This window comes from Schistocerca cancellata, chromosome 4 (assembly GCF_023864275.1).
Source record: "Schistocerca cancellata isolate TAMUIC-IGC-003103 chromosome 4, iqSchCanc2.1, whole genome shotgun sequence".
NCBI lineage: Eukaryota > Metazoa > Arthropoda > Insecta > Orthoptera > Acrididae > Schistocerca > Schistocerca cancellata.
In genome coordinates, this window is record NC_064629.1 from 807586508 (window position 1) to 807601287 (window position 14780).

The following is a 14780-nucleotide window of genomic DNA, read 5'->3' on the forward strand; positions in this document are numbered from 1 at the left end:
TATATACAGTTCCACATAGTAAATGGAATAATGCCATTAGTAAATATAGACTTCGATCAGAAATCGGTAGCTAAGGTAGAATATTCAAAATTTCTAGGTGTGTGCATTGATGAGGAGTCGAACTGGAAAAAACACACTGAGGATCTGCTGAAACGTTTGAGTTCAGCTACTCATGCTATTAGGGTCATTGCAAATTTTGGCGATATACATCTCAGTAAATTAGCTTACCACGCCTATTTTCATTCTCTGCTTTCGTATGGCATCATATTCTGAGGTAACTCATCACTGAGTAAAAGAGTGTTCATTGCACAAAAGCGTGTAATCAGAATAATTGCTGGAGCTCATCCAAGATCATCCTGCAGACACTTACTTAAAGAGGTAGAGATCTTCACTGTATCCTCACAATATATATATTCACTTATGAAATTTGTTATTAACAATCCGAACGAATTCAAAAGTAATAGCAGTGTACATGGCTACAACACTAGGATAAAGGATGACCTTCACTACTCAAGGTTAAATTTAACTTTAGCTCAGAAGGGGGTAAATTATGCTGCCACGTAAGTCTTTGGTCATTTACCTAATAGCATCAAAAGTCTGACAGATAGCCATACAGCATTTAAAAGGAAATTAAAAGAATTTCTTAATGGCAGCTCCTTCTACTCATTAGGTGAATTTTTGGATATAGTAAGTGGGTAATTTCCCCAATCCCCACAAAAAATTAAAAATATTAAGTGTCATCTAATATTTTGTGTAATGTAATATCTTGTACAGATACCTTTTCTTAACCTGACACGTTCCACATCATTACGAAGTGTCGTACTCATAATCTATGGAACAAGTAGTAATCTAATCTAATCTAATCTTGCTGGGTTTGGCATGCATGAAGATAAGCAGTACGAACTCTCGCAGTGTGCGGACGGGCATTATCTTTCTGGAATGTTATGCCATGTAGGGCACGTGGATGACAACCAAAAGCGTCCTGCTATGAAATAAAAGACACTCCAGACCATTACTCCTGGGTGTCGGGCCGTATTTATTTTTATTTATTGATTTATTTAACCTGGCAAGATTAGGGCCATCAGGCCCTCTCTTACATCTAACCAGGCATTCTACTTATTTTACATTCATATGTTTTAGTAGGCATGTTAAACTACATCTACTACAAAAAGTGAAATAAACAATTAGAAAGGTACACCTGGAAAAATACATACATATAGAGTTTATATTCGTAGATCATAAGTACTGTTATAATTAGACATTATTGAAGAGACAGATTTTAGATAGGAGTGCTGGCAGCAGGGAGTATGAGGGAGACTCATGGTGAAGGGAGGAGAAGAATAGAGAGACATGATGAAACATAATTAAGGAAATATAAAGGAAAAGAAGATTGCGTGGCTAATAGAGATAGATCAAGAGGAAGGCATCTCAGGAGCAAGATAGGAGACGCTAGCTTTGCTATTTGACATATGAGGGGATTGGCCTTGTACATTAATTTTGTGGAGAACTTTATGAGGATGATAGTAGGAAATGTTTCAACTTCTTCTTAAAAGCAGCAGGAGATTGAATTTTACGCAAGGTAAGGGGCAGTTTGTTCCAGAGGCGGACAGCGGCAACTGAGAAGGAGTTTGCAAAAGTTTTTGTTTTGTGAGTGGGCACAGTTAGGATACCAAATAAGAGTGACCTCGTGTTTCGATTATGATGGCATGACAGGTTTTTAATCTCTGAAGCAAGGTACTGGGGTGCTTGCGCGACGAGGAGTCGGTGAAGTAGACATAGAGTGTGGTAGTCACGCAATTTGTCCGGCCGCAGCCACCCTAGCTCGGAGTATGAAGCACTAACATGATCATATCGGCGAATGTTGTAGGTGTAACGCACACAGGCATTCATGGTTAGCTCTAGCCGTCTTTTGTTTTCACTACTCATGCCTTGTTGAATCACAGTATGGCAGGCGACAGTTACGTGGGTATGTTCAAAATGTGTGAAATCTTATGGGACTTAACTGCTAAAGTCATCAGTCCCTAAGCTTACACAGTGGTTAAACTAAATTAACCTAAGGACAAACATACACACACATGCCCGAGGGAGGAATCGAACCTCCGCCGGGACCAGCCGTACGTGGGTATCCCATCGCTGTTCGGGCATCTGCAGACACGTCTTCGCTGATCATCGCGGTTCAGTTGGACGCAGAATTCATCAGCAAAGATAATTCTACTCTAGTCAGTGAGATTCCACATCAGATCTAGCCACCAAAAGCACAGGATATGCACAAAAACACTTGGCTAATACCTTGAAGAATTAAAAACTCAGCAGAATATAAACAAGATGATTACGGTTAAGTGCTGTTAAACTATATTCTTCTTGGCCATTCCCGAAACCAGTATAGCTTAAAAGCTTACATTAAGGCTGCAGTAATAGTAAGAAGCAAACACAAATTCAGTCGTTATCATACGGTTCAGAGGAATATCGGTACGTATTAACACTCAGAATTAATGACACTGGTGAACACGGACGCCGGCCGAAGTGGCCGAGCGGTTCTAGGCCTACAGCTGGAACCGCGCGACCGCTACGATCGCAGGTTCGAATCCTGCCTCGGGCATGGATGTGTGTGATGCCCTTAGGTTAGTTAGGTTTAAGTAGTTCTAAGTTCCAGCGGACTGATGACCTCAGAAGTTAAGTCCCACAGTGCTCAGAGCCATTTGAACCATTTTGAAAACGGACGCAAAATGTCAACCGTGGCAAGGAGCAACAGTTCAATGCCAATCTCAGGTGAGCTCCGAAAGGACAATGTTCAACATAAAGTTTTCACCAAAATAATTTTCACCTGTGACCGTCCTGGAGTAACGATCTCACAGCCTTTGGTGTCGTGCGACAATGTTAATGCACTCAGGCTGACGTCTTTCCTAAGGCGCTTCTCGAAGTTAACAGCCAAGCCTGTACTGCGGGAAACACACCAGAAGCAATGCACCAAGTGGAAACGTCTCATTCAGCGACAACATGGAGCAATGTGACAATGTAGCACATCTCGTCCGTCGACGGTGAAAACCGTCCGCACATCTCGTCTGTCGACGGTGAAAACCGTCCGCACTTACTCCAACTCATGATTCACCCCGCGAGCACGGCTGTTCCCTTAAAACTCGGTGTAACGCTGTTGCCCCTTATCGGCGAGGAACGTAAAACCTTAGGCTGGTATTACACTATCAAATATTTTTGGCAAAGAGGCTTTGTCAAGTATATTTGACGTAATGTAGGGGCCTCGCCTCAGATTTGATCAAAGAAAGAGATTGTCTTCTGTTTACTGTAAATGGCTGGCATGTATAAACACACTGTGCAACTAAAATAAAATTGAAACACTATTATTTTTAGTCTATTTGACCAGGTTTCAACACTTCTAAGAGTGCCTTCATCAGAATTAAAATGGCCTATAACATAGTTACAAATTCGTAGGTAAACACATTTTTTATAAAAAAGTGTAAGTACTGACTAACAACAAAAGACAGCCCTTCTGGTCTGTTAATTATTTCAGTGACATATGAGCACTGTTTCTGTCTTTTATTGTTAGTCAGTAGTTACACTTTTTATATAAAAAATGTCTTTTCCTGTAAATTTGTAACTACGTTAATTGTTTTAATTCTGATGAATGCTCTCTTGGAAGTGTTGAAACCTGGTCAATAAGACTAAAAATAATAGTCACCGAGGGATCATTTGTTTCAATTTTAATTCAGAAACGGTCATTGAACCAAGCAGCCATGTTTAAAACATTGTGACACTGTGCAACCATTGTGTATTGTGTGTATAGCGTGGAGAAGTAAATCCAAAATGCAAAGGAGGTCGTATTTCGGAGCTTATTGTAACATTATAAATATGGAAAGGCGTTTTGTAATCTGGGATGAAATAGAATTATTTCCGTTTTTAGACAGGGGGATGCAAAGCCACCCTCTTTCTTCAAAGCGAATTAGAATAGCCTGCACCGACAGACTTGTATGAGAAGTGAAAACCATGAAAAATGTAAGGCAGATTCATTGCAACCATTGATGATTATTTGTTCGTTGAAAAGGGAATTATATATCTGTTGTTGTTTGCTAACGACAAAAATCAAATGGCTCTGAGCACTATGGGACTCAACATCTGTGGTCATCAGTCCCCTAGAACTTAGAACTGCTTAAACCTAACTAACCTAAGGACATCACACACATCCATGCCCGAGGCAGGATTCGAACCTGCGACCAAAGCGGTCGCGCAGTTCCAGACAGAAGCGCCTAGAACCGCTCGGTCACTCCGGCCGGCAATTGAGTTTTGTGCTAAATGTAATTGAACATGTGCTAGCTGTAGGTTAATATGCGCACGTAAAGAAGAACGCATCACTGGCTGACATGCTACAAAACTAAATGTTGCTGCCGGGAAAGAGAAATTTGATAGGTACACGCAAGGCACAGAAGCATGGACAAGGCCAAAAGGTCTTTTATAATAATTAATAGCAAGTTGTTGTTGTGGTCTTCAGTCCTGAGACTGGTTTGATGCAGCTCTCCATGCTACTCTATCCTGTGCAAACTTCTTCATCTCCCAGTATGTACTGCAACCTACATCCTTCTGAATCAACTTAGTGTATTCATCTCTTGGTCTCCCTCTACAATTTTTACCCTCCACGCTGCCCTCCAATGCTAAATTTGTGATCCCCTGTTGCCTCAGAACATGTCCTACCAACCAGTCCCTTCTTCTTGTCAAACTCCTCTTCTCCCCAATTCTGTTCAATACCTCCTCATTAGTTATGTGATCTACCCATCTAATCTTCAGCATTCTTCTGCAGCACCACATTTCGAAAGCTTCTCTTCTTGTCCAAACTATTTATCGTCCATGTTTCACTTCCATACATGGCTACACTCCATACAAATACTTTCAGAAACGACTTCCTGACACTTAAATCTATACTCGATGTTAACAAATTTCTCTTCTTCAGAAACGCTTTCCTTGTCATTGCCAGTCTACGTTTTATATCCTCTCTACTTCAACCATCATCAGTTATTTTGCTCCCCAAATAGCAAAACTCCTTTACTAATTTAAGTGTCTCATTTCCTAATCTAATTCCCTCAGCATCACCCGACTTAATTCGACTACATTCCATTATCCTCGTTTTGCTTTTGTTGATGTTCATGTTATATTCTCCTTTCAAGACACTGTCCATTCCGTTCAACTGCTCTTCCAAGTCCTTTGCTGTCTCTGACACAATTACAATGTCATCGGCGAACCTCAAAGTTTTTATTTCTTCTCCGTGGATTTTAATACCTACTCCGAATTTTTCTTTTGTTTCCTTTACTGCTTGCTCAATATACAGATTGAATAACATCGGGGAGAGGCTACAACCCTGTCTCACTCCCTTCCCAACCACTGCTTCCCTTTCATGCCCCTCGACTCTTATAACTGCCATCTGGTTTCTGTACAAATTGTAAATAGCCTTTCGCTCCCTGTATTTTACCCCTGCCACCTTTATAATTTGAAACAGAGTATTCCAGTCGACATTGTCAAAAGCTTTCTCTAAGTCTACAAATGCTAGAAACGTAGGTTTGCCTTTCCTTAATCTTCTTTCTAAGATAAGTCATAAGGTCAGTATTGCCTCACGTGATCCAACATTTCTACGGAATCCAAACTGATCTTCCCCGAGGTCAGCTTCTACCAGTTTTTCCATTCGTCTGTATTCGCGTTAGTATTTCGCAGCTGTGACTTATTAATGTCCGAGAATTTCAAAATCGTGTCTAGTTTTGTGAATGTACACTAATATTCAGAAAAAAACAGAACACTTTGAAAGACTAGAGATAGGACGTCCATATTCACAAGAAATGTACATTAGTATCTTCTACATAAGTGATTAGCATTTCAGTCAGCTTGGTTCAGCGTGTCCTGTTGCCTAGTAGGCACAGGGTCCGCCATGGGCCCTAATAAATTGTTCTGTGTGTTATGGTATCGATGCGTATAAGGCGCGAATGCCATCCTATGGTATAGCCATCCATAATGCATTCACGTGGTTGCGAAGTTCATCTGTGGTGGTTGGCTTTGGGTCAAAACGCAGCACACATCGTTTCAGCATATCCCATGCATTTCAATTGGCGACAAGTCTGGTGATCTGGCCCGCCAGGGTAAAAGGTTGACATCCTGAGACATCAAGAAGACACGTGCTCGTGCAGCAACATGTAGTCGTGCGTTGTCTTGGGAGTGTTGTGCAGAAAGGGTATGGCTACTGGTTGCTGGATGCCATTCACGTAGGCCACACTGGTCACAGAGCCCTGGTTGGTTCAAATGGCTCTGAGCACTATGGGACTCAACATCTTAGGTCATCAGTCCCCTAGAACTTAGAACTACTTAAACCTAACTAACCTAAGGACATCACACACATCCGTGCCCGAGGCAGGATTCGAACCTGCGACTGTAGCGGCCGCGCGGTTCTAGACTGTAGCGCGTAGAACCGCATGGCCAAACCGGCCGGCACACAGAGCCCTGGACACGCACCAACTGTGATTTGTGGTTGTACCCAAAAGCATCCCGCACCATAAGACCTAGAGTGGCGCTGTATGTCTCGTGCGAATAAAGTCCCTGTTATACCGCTCCCCTGCCTGCAGCGAACCAAAATGCGGCCATCATTTTCAAACAAACAGAACCTGGATTCGTCTGAAAACACTATCTGTTGCCATTCCTGTCCCCAGTGACGTCGTTCCACACCATTGCCGTATACCACGTTTCTGCACGTTCGTCAAAGGTAGACGGAGAAGAGGACTACGCACACGTAAACCATGCCGTAATAAACGTCGACCGACTGTCACCCCTGATAACGTACGATATGTTACACTGTTACTGTGTTGCGCCAGAGCCGTGGAGGGCGCAGATCTGTCCCGCAATGCCATTTGGATGAGGTGTCGATCTTCTTGATGGGTGGTCTGGGTGGCTCGACCTGACCCATCGCTTCGTGTTGTACAGCCTTCCAAGAACCGTTCAGCACACACCCATTGCCCTGTCGAAACACTTCGTCCCACACGAGCAGTAGTTTCATCTACATCTACATTTATACTCCGCAAGCCACCCAACGGTGTGTGGCAGAGGGCACTTTACGTGCCACTGTCATTACCTCTCTTTCCTGTTCCAGTCGCGTATGGCTCGCGGGAAGAACAACTGCCAGAAAGCCTCCGTGCGCGCTCGAATCTCTCTAATTTTACATTCGAGATCTCCTCGGGAGGTATAAATAGAGGGCAGCAATATATTCGATACTTCATCCAGAAACGCACCCTCTCGAAACCTGGACAGCAAGCTACACCGCGATGCGGAGCGCCTCTCTTGCAGTCTGCCACTTGAGTTTGCTAAACATCTCCGTAACGCTGGCACGCTTACCAAATAACCCTGTGACGAAACGCGCCGCTCTTCTTTGGATCTTCACTATCTCCTCTGTCAACCCGACCTGGTACGAATCCCACACTGATGAGCAATACTCGAGTATAGGTCGAACGAGTGTTTTGTAAGCCACCTCCTTTATTGATGGACTACATTTTCTAAGGACTCTCCCAATGAATCTCAACCTGGCACCCGCCTTTCCAACAATTAATTTTATATGATCATTCCACTTCAAATCGTTCCGTACGCATACTCCCAGATATTTTACAGAAGTAACTGCTACCAGTGTTTGTTCCGCTATCATATAATCATACAATAAAGGATCCTTCTTTCTATGTATTCGTAATACATTACCTTTGTCTATGTTAAGGGTTATTTGCCACACCCTGCACCAAGTGCCTATCCGCTGCAGATCTTCCTGCATTCCGCTGCAATTTTCTAATGCTGCAACTTCTCTGTATACTACAGCATCATCCGCGAAAAGCCGCATGGAACTTCCGACACTATCTACTAGGTCATTTATATATATGTGAAAAGCAATGGTCCCATAACACTCCCCTGTGGCACGCCAGAGGTTACTTTATCGTCTGTAGAAGTCTCTCCATAGAGAACAACATGCTGTGTTCTGTTTGCTAAAAACTCTTCAATCCAGCCACACAGCTGATCTGATATTCCGTAGGCTCTTACTTCGTTTATCAGGCGACAGTGCGGAACTGTATCGAACGGCTTCCGGAAGTCAAGGAAAATGGCATCTACCTGGAAGCCTGTATCTAATATTTTCTGGGTCTCATGAACAAATAAAGCGAGTTGGGTCTCACACGGATGGATACATCACATTCTCTCATACCAGTAATGCGCCCTCTTTCAAACTTACTGATTTGACTGTGCGGTTCGCGCGTAGGCCTGTGAGAATTCCTGCATGTCTGCTCAAGTTACACTGAGCCATTACCTTCGGCTCATAGCGGCAATGACAGCCGCAGGCAGTTTTTACTGGTAGTTCTTGTTGCGCCGCGATATCGATGTTGACCTTGAACCTGCGCGCCGCCATCGTCCAAACGCTAACCATTTCTGCAGACCATATTAATGTACGTCTCCTCTGAATATGAACGTCCTGTCTCTAGTCGTTCAAGGTGTTCTATTTTTTCTGAACACGAGTGAATTAAAATGAGTCTGAAAGCCGTAAAGAGATTCACGCAACAAACTGTAATCGGCATAAAGCGTCAGAAAGTACATGGCAAGCACGCAGATATGCTCATAATCATTTCCTTTTGAACTTCAATACATCAGGTCACAATTTATTTCTCATGTTGAAGGATTTTTCGATTAAGGATTAATGGGAGAGTTATGTTGCATACCTTGGAAGAATATGAAAAACCATCAAATATAATAAATACGCTACTGGCCATTAAAATTGCTACACCAAGAAGAAATGCAGATGATAAACGGGTATTCATTGGACAAATATATTATACTAGAACTAACACGTGATTACATTTTCACGAAATTTGGATGCATAGATCCTGAGAAATCAGTACCCAGAACAACCACCTTTGGCCATAATAACGGCCATGATACGCCGGGGCATTGACGCAAACAGAGCTTGGATGGCGTGTACAGATACAGCTGCGCATGCAGCGTCAACACGATACCACAGTTCATCAAGAGTAGGGATTGGCGTATTGTGACGAGCCAGTTGCGCGGCCACCATTGACCAGATGTTTTCAGTTGGTGAGAGATCTGGAGATGTGCTGGCCAGGGCAGCAGTCGAATATTTTCTGTATCCGGAAAGCCCCGTACAGGACCTCCAACATGCGGTCGTGCATTATCCTGCTGAAATGCAGGGATCGAATGAAGGGTAGAGCCACGGGTCGTAACACATCTGAAATGTAACATTCACTGTTCAAAGTGCCGTCAATGCGAACAAGAGGTGACCGAGACGTGTAACCAATGGCCCCCATACCATCACACCAGGTGATTCGCCAGTATTGCAATGACAAATACACGCTTCCCATGTGCGTTCACCGCGATGTCGCCAAACACGTATGCGTCCATCATGATGCTGTAAACAGAACCTGGATTCATCCGAAAAAATGACGTTTTGCCATTCGTGCACACAGGTTCGTCGTTGAGTACACCATCGCAGGCGCTCCTGTCTGTGATGCAGCGTCAAGGGTAACCGCAGCCATGGTCTCCGAGCTGATAGTCCATAGTTCCATATTCTGCTAACAGTCATTGGATCTCGACCAACGCGAGCAGCAATGTCGCGATACGATAAACCGCAATTGCGATAGGCTACAATCCGACCTTTATCAAAGTCGGAAACGTGATGGTACGCATTTCTGCTCCTTACACGAGGCATCACAACAACGTTTCACCAGGCAACGCCGGTCAACTGCTGTTTGTGTATGAGAAATCGGTTGGAAACTTTCCTCATGTCAGCTCGTTGTAGGTGTCGCCACCGGCGCCAAACTTGTGTGAATGCTCTGAAAAGCTAATCATTTGCATATCACAGCATCTTCTTCCTGTCGGTTAAATTTCGCGTCTGTAGCACGTCATCTTCGTGGTGTAGCTTTAATGGCCAGTAGTATAATAACATTAAAAATAGCAGTTTCTATCATGCAGTTCCTCCTCCTACAGTCCTTGGCGGAATTTAGTGTGTTATACCATGCAACTATAACTTTAGTGACTATTACCAATTTTTTTACAGTTCCAATGTCTGTAATTTTTATCTGTATCTTTTTATGAAGTATTTTATATGACGAGAGCAATTTCCTCGTAAATCTATTCATGTGTTACTACATGGAATTTTTTTGATTTTTTGATGAAGGCGCCTTAGTCAGTGTCGAAGCCACGTTACAAAAAAGTCTTGCTGTAATCAGTGGGCTATATTATACAAATCATATTCTTGTATGATTGCTGCTCACATAAATGTTCAAAATTGTTTTATGTGTTATTAATTTTACGGGTCTTTCTTTTATTTTTGAATTAATTAAATGCCCTTTTATTAAATGTCGAAACATGTTTAATGATTTGTTTGCCATATGGCAGAAGAATGAGTTAATAAACGCTTTGTGTTAATATACTGGTTAAAATTATCCCAGGCACCTTACCACATCCCAACTCCCCCTTCGCCCCAATTATGGTTATTATCTAGTTCTAGATTTCTTGTTTTCTGTGTACTTTGATTACTTTACAGTTGTCAGCTCCAACACAACTCCATCATGTTCGTGTTCATTATCTTAGAAGAGATTTTGTTCAAAGCATACCTTAATGGGTATATTACGCTTTATGTGATAATACTTCCAAATAAGATACTCACCACTTGTTTGCACCCTCCTGTAAAGAAAATAACCTTCAATGTTGTCCTCACATTTTTTCCTGGCGTGTATAGCTTTTGTGATACGCCGAACAGCGTGCAGTAATTGGGAGAGGATAGGACGCCTCACATGATCCGCTGCCAGCGTTGTCGCGTTCCATTCCGTGTCGTTCAACCTTTCAAAATAAATTGAATCAAAAAATGGTTCAAATGGCTCTAAGCACTATGGGACTTAACATCTGAGGTCATCAGTCCCCTAGACTTAAAACTACTTAAACCTAACTATCCTAAGGACATCACATACATCCATGCCCGAGGCAGGATTCGAACCTACGACCGGAGCAGCAGCGCGGTTCCGGACTGAAGCGCCTAGAACAGCTCGGCCACAGCGGCCGGCAACATTGGAGTCACCTCACGTAACAAACGATATTCTGAAAGTTAACTGCCTTTTCTACAACATAATAATTATAGTTTTCCCATTGTCCAGTTTTTACGTTTTCCTTTGATAGAGGTGACAAGGTCATTAAAGATGAATCACGGTATTAGAGTGAGTTATTCCGGTGTAAATTATGAGTGGTATGCGAGTCTGCTGACACAGTGTTGTAAAGTGAGTGGTTTCTATTGAAACACAAGAATAGCCGTGGACATACTCATCCAAAACTACGAACGGACTAGGTCATGCTCTTGTACATGAGGATCATTACCATCGTATGCCTTTACGGAATACGCAGATATCCATAAACAATGTATTCACAGGTTAATGTTTAAATTTCATAACCAGATCGCGGCCCTCTGTATCACTTCATGTAAGTCTTCCAGGCAGCCTTTGAAAACAGTATGTCTCAGTATCTGTTTCTCTGCACCATAGTCGCATTCAGTGCTTTCACTATAGCCCTTCTGCTTCAAGATGTGGCACATTTGATTCTGAGGTTAATAGAAGCAATATTGGACAGAAGATGCGCCACTTAGTGGGAGTTGACCTGGCAGTGCCCTTATGGTTCTCATAGCCTCTTCTGTCTTATTTGTACGTGTGCCATTTTCCTATGCAGGGGCACAGTATTCATCAGCTGAGCACATAAGTGAAACTGCAGAATTACTCCCCAATTGTACCGGCAATATGGTGCAGTAGATGTACTGGTGAGTTAAGCTTCTTTGACAAGTTCGTGTATGCTGCATAAATGACAGTCACAAGTAGAGAGCGCCACACAAATGTTATTGAAGTAGTTGTGGGAATTTTTGATCCCATCCAATAGCATGTGCAACTGCCTCTGCGCCTCTTTATTATGGAGATGAAACGCTGTGACCCCTGTTTTCCTTGGGTACTCTTTTAATATGGTGTTAACGTGGGAGGCTACGTCGACGCAGACAGGAGATTGAATGCCGTGACCCTTATTTTGCTTCGGTTTGCCTGGAGCCTCGTTTTGTGAAAGTACTCATTCAACACGGTGTTAACTTGGGAGGCTACCTCGACCTATGTAAAAAAAAAAAAAAAAAAAAAAAAAGGACCCACCCGGGCCGCTGAAACATGTCACTTCAAGGTCACTCCCCAAGCACCGTAGAGTAGCGAGCAAAAGCCAGTTCTGGCGTCGACGCTACCACGTTGCCGGCTTCCGTGTAAACATTGTATGTTAGTACGCGAACGCCTGCGCCGTGCAGTGCCATTAAATAGTGAGGCTTTGCAATTGTACGGAGGACGTGTGAGTTTCGCAAGCAAGAAAAAGAATTTCTTTCTGTTCATGGGCATGTGTCGATTCCTGTCGATAAAGTTTTAGAGCGTACTTCGAAAACTCTAGGACTCAGTGAAAGAACAGTTATAAGGAAAGGGGTGCTACTTCAAGATTTACAAGACAGTGAAGTAAACAGTGTGTAAGAAAGTCCCTGTGGAAGAAACAGTGTGTTTTTAAGTATTCCGGGCAAGTAAAAAAAGCAGCCTCGTCCTGTTACAGGTATTGATTCTTTCCAATCCGATGCAATTCCAATTGTTCAAATGGCTCTGAGCACTATGGGATTTAACTTCTGAGGTCATCAGTCCCCTAGAATTTCCATGCCTGAGGCAGGATTCGAACCTGCGACCGTAGCGATCGCGCGGTTCCAGACTGTAGCGCCTAGAACCGCTCGGCCACTACGGCCGCCCCGATGCAATTTGTCGGCACATATAACAGGAAAGAATACCTCACAATTTCGAAGTTGCTGATTTCTTTAGAAGAAAGTGAACTTTTCTCAGGGAGGACAACGTCACTCAAGATGATATTAAAAAGTATGGGCCTCCATTTTAAAAAGTTAGATGGACGAAAACTGTTACTAGAAAAAGCTCATGTCATTGCAGCTCGTACCATTTTCTTACACAAAATTGTAGGAAAGGACATACACTCAGTCATATGATTAGACGAAACCTGGGTCAACGCTGGAGAATCAGTTGAGACATGCTGGCACATGATACTCCGAATAGCAGCGGTCATCAGCCAACAGGAAAAGGATCCCAATTAATTGTGGCCCATGCAGGATCTTCAAACGGCTTTCTGCCTGAAGGACTTCTAGTTTTTCGATCGACCGCCCACGGTTTCTATAGTGGTTTAAAAATTTGTTGCTCCAGTTTAGTGTTCCGACAGTTTTTGTGCACCGTACCATTCCGTGATTTTAGATAAAACTCCCACCACTAGTGACCGTAAAGAAACTATGGTGCAGTGGCTGCAGGCAAGAGACATTGCTGCTGACATGAGCATGACAAAGCTGGTGTTATACTCGCCCGTGAAAAAAAAAAAAAAGGCTGTGACGCCTAAATACGTAGTAGATGAAATTGCAAGCGAACAGGGTCACTTGGTAATTAGGCTACCGCCTTATCACTGCCATTTTAATCCAATTGAAGTGGTTTGGAGTGAAGTCAAGGCGAACATTAGAAGTAACAACAAGACTTTGACTATAACGGAAGTGGAAAGACTGCTACGTGAAGGTCTTCCAACTGTAGACGCTACCTCATTGAGGAAAGGAGTAGACCATGTTGCTAAACTGATAAGAGGAGCACAGACTTTAGATGGCATTATAAATGAAAACGAACTGTGGTGTCACCGCCAGACACCACACTTGCTAGGTGGTAGCCTTTAAATCGGCCGCGGTCCGTTAGTATACGTCGGACCCGCGTGTCGCCACTATCAGTGATTGCAGACCGAGCGCCGCCACACGGCAGGTCTAGTCTAGAGAGACTCCCTAGCACTCGCCCCAGTTGTACAGCCGACTTTCCTAGCGATGGTTCACTGTCTACATAAGCTCTCATTTGCCGAGACGACAGTTTAGCATAGCCTTCAGCTACGTCATTTGCTACGACCTAGCAAGGCGCCATATTCGGTTACTATTCTGAACAGATATTGTGAATCATGTACCGTCAAGAGCGACGTTCACCATTAATGGATTAAAGTTAAGTATCAAACTAGCTAAGTCCGCTTTCTGAATTCTAATTCATTGTCATGTTCCAGACCTCACGTCAGTACAGTCCTTCTCTGCTCACGCCAGCCTGCGTGAGCTGAAACGCGTGCATTTCGGCCTCCTCTAGTAACACGGTGTTGGCTCTCCTGCCAACACAACACGAACAATTAATGATTTCTCATGATGATGATGATGATGATGATGATGATGATGATGATGATGATGATGATGAAAACGGTTTTGGCGCCGATTCCGATGATAGTGAAGGAGAACTGGATAGAATTGCGCCATTGACATCGTAAACTAGTGAGTGTAAATGTATACAGAATTAATTCTTTTCTCTCTGCATTCGGGTAGGTTATGCATGTTTTGCTTTATTTCTTTCTATGAGTGTGGATAGTGTGTTATTTGGTATGCTTAGGTTTATATTATTATACGACGTTTTTCATGCACTATTACTGTAACAATTTGGAACGACTTTTGATAGATATTGTCATTAACTTCGGGTGTTTTCATTTCCCAGTTTCATATGTGGTGTGCGTACTGTAAGACCTTCGGTACACACACCATCAGATTATTTGACTTGTCGCTCTAACGAAGTAGGCGGGTGTCAGCAATATGTCTCGTGGTCTTATCGTGACGTGTTTATCTTCTGCCGTTAGGTCAGACG

General features: G+C 43.1%; 1 protein-coding gene across 2 annotated transcripts in view; it reads right to left on the minus strand.

Moving 5' to 3' along the window:
• Nucleotides 1–14780, minus strand: part of LOC126184764 (uncharacterized) — a 126534-nt gene that overhangs the window by 78726 nt on the left and 33028 nt on the right. For both annotated transcript variants that reach the window (XM_049927315.1, XM_049927314.1), the window contains exon 3: nt 10694–10866. In XM_049927315.1, the coding sequence (XP_049783272.1) occupies nt 10694–10866 (173 nt within the window). The remainder of the gene's footprint in view (nt 1–10693; nt 10867–14780) is intronic.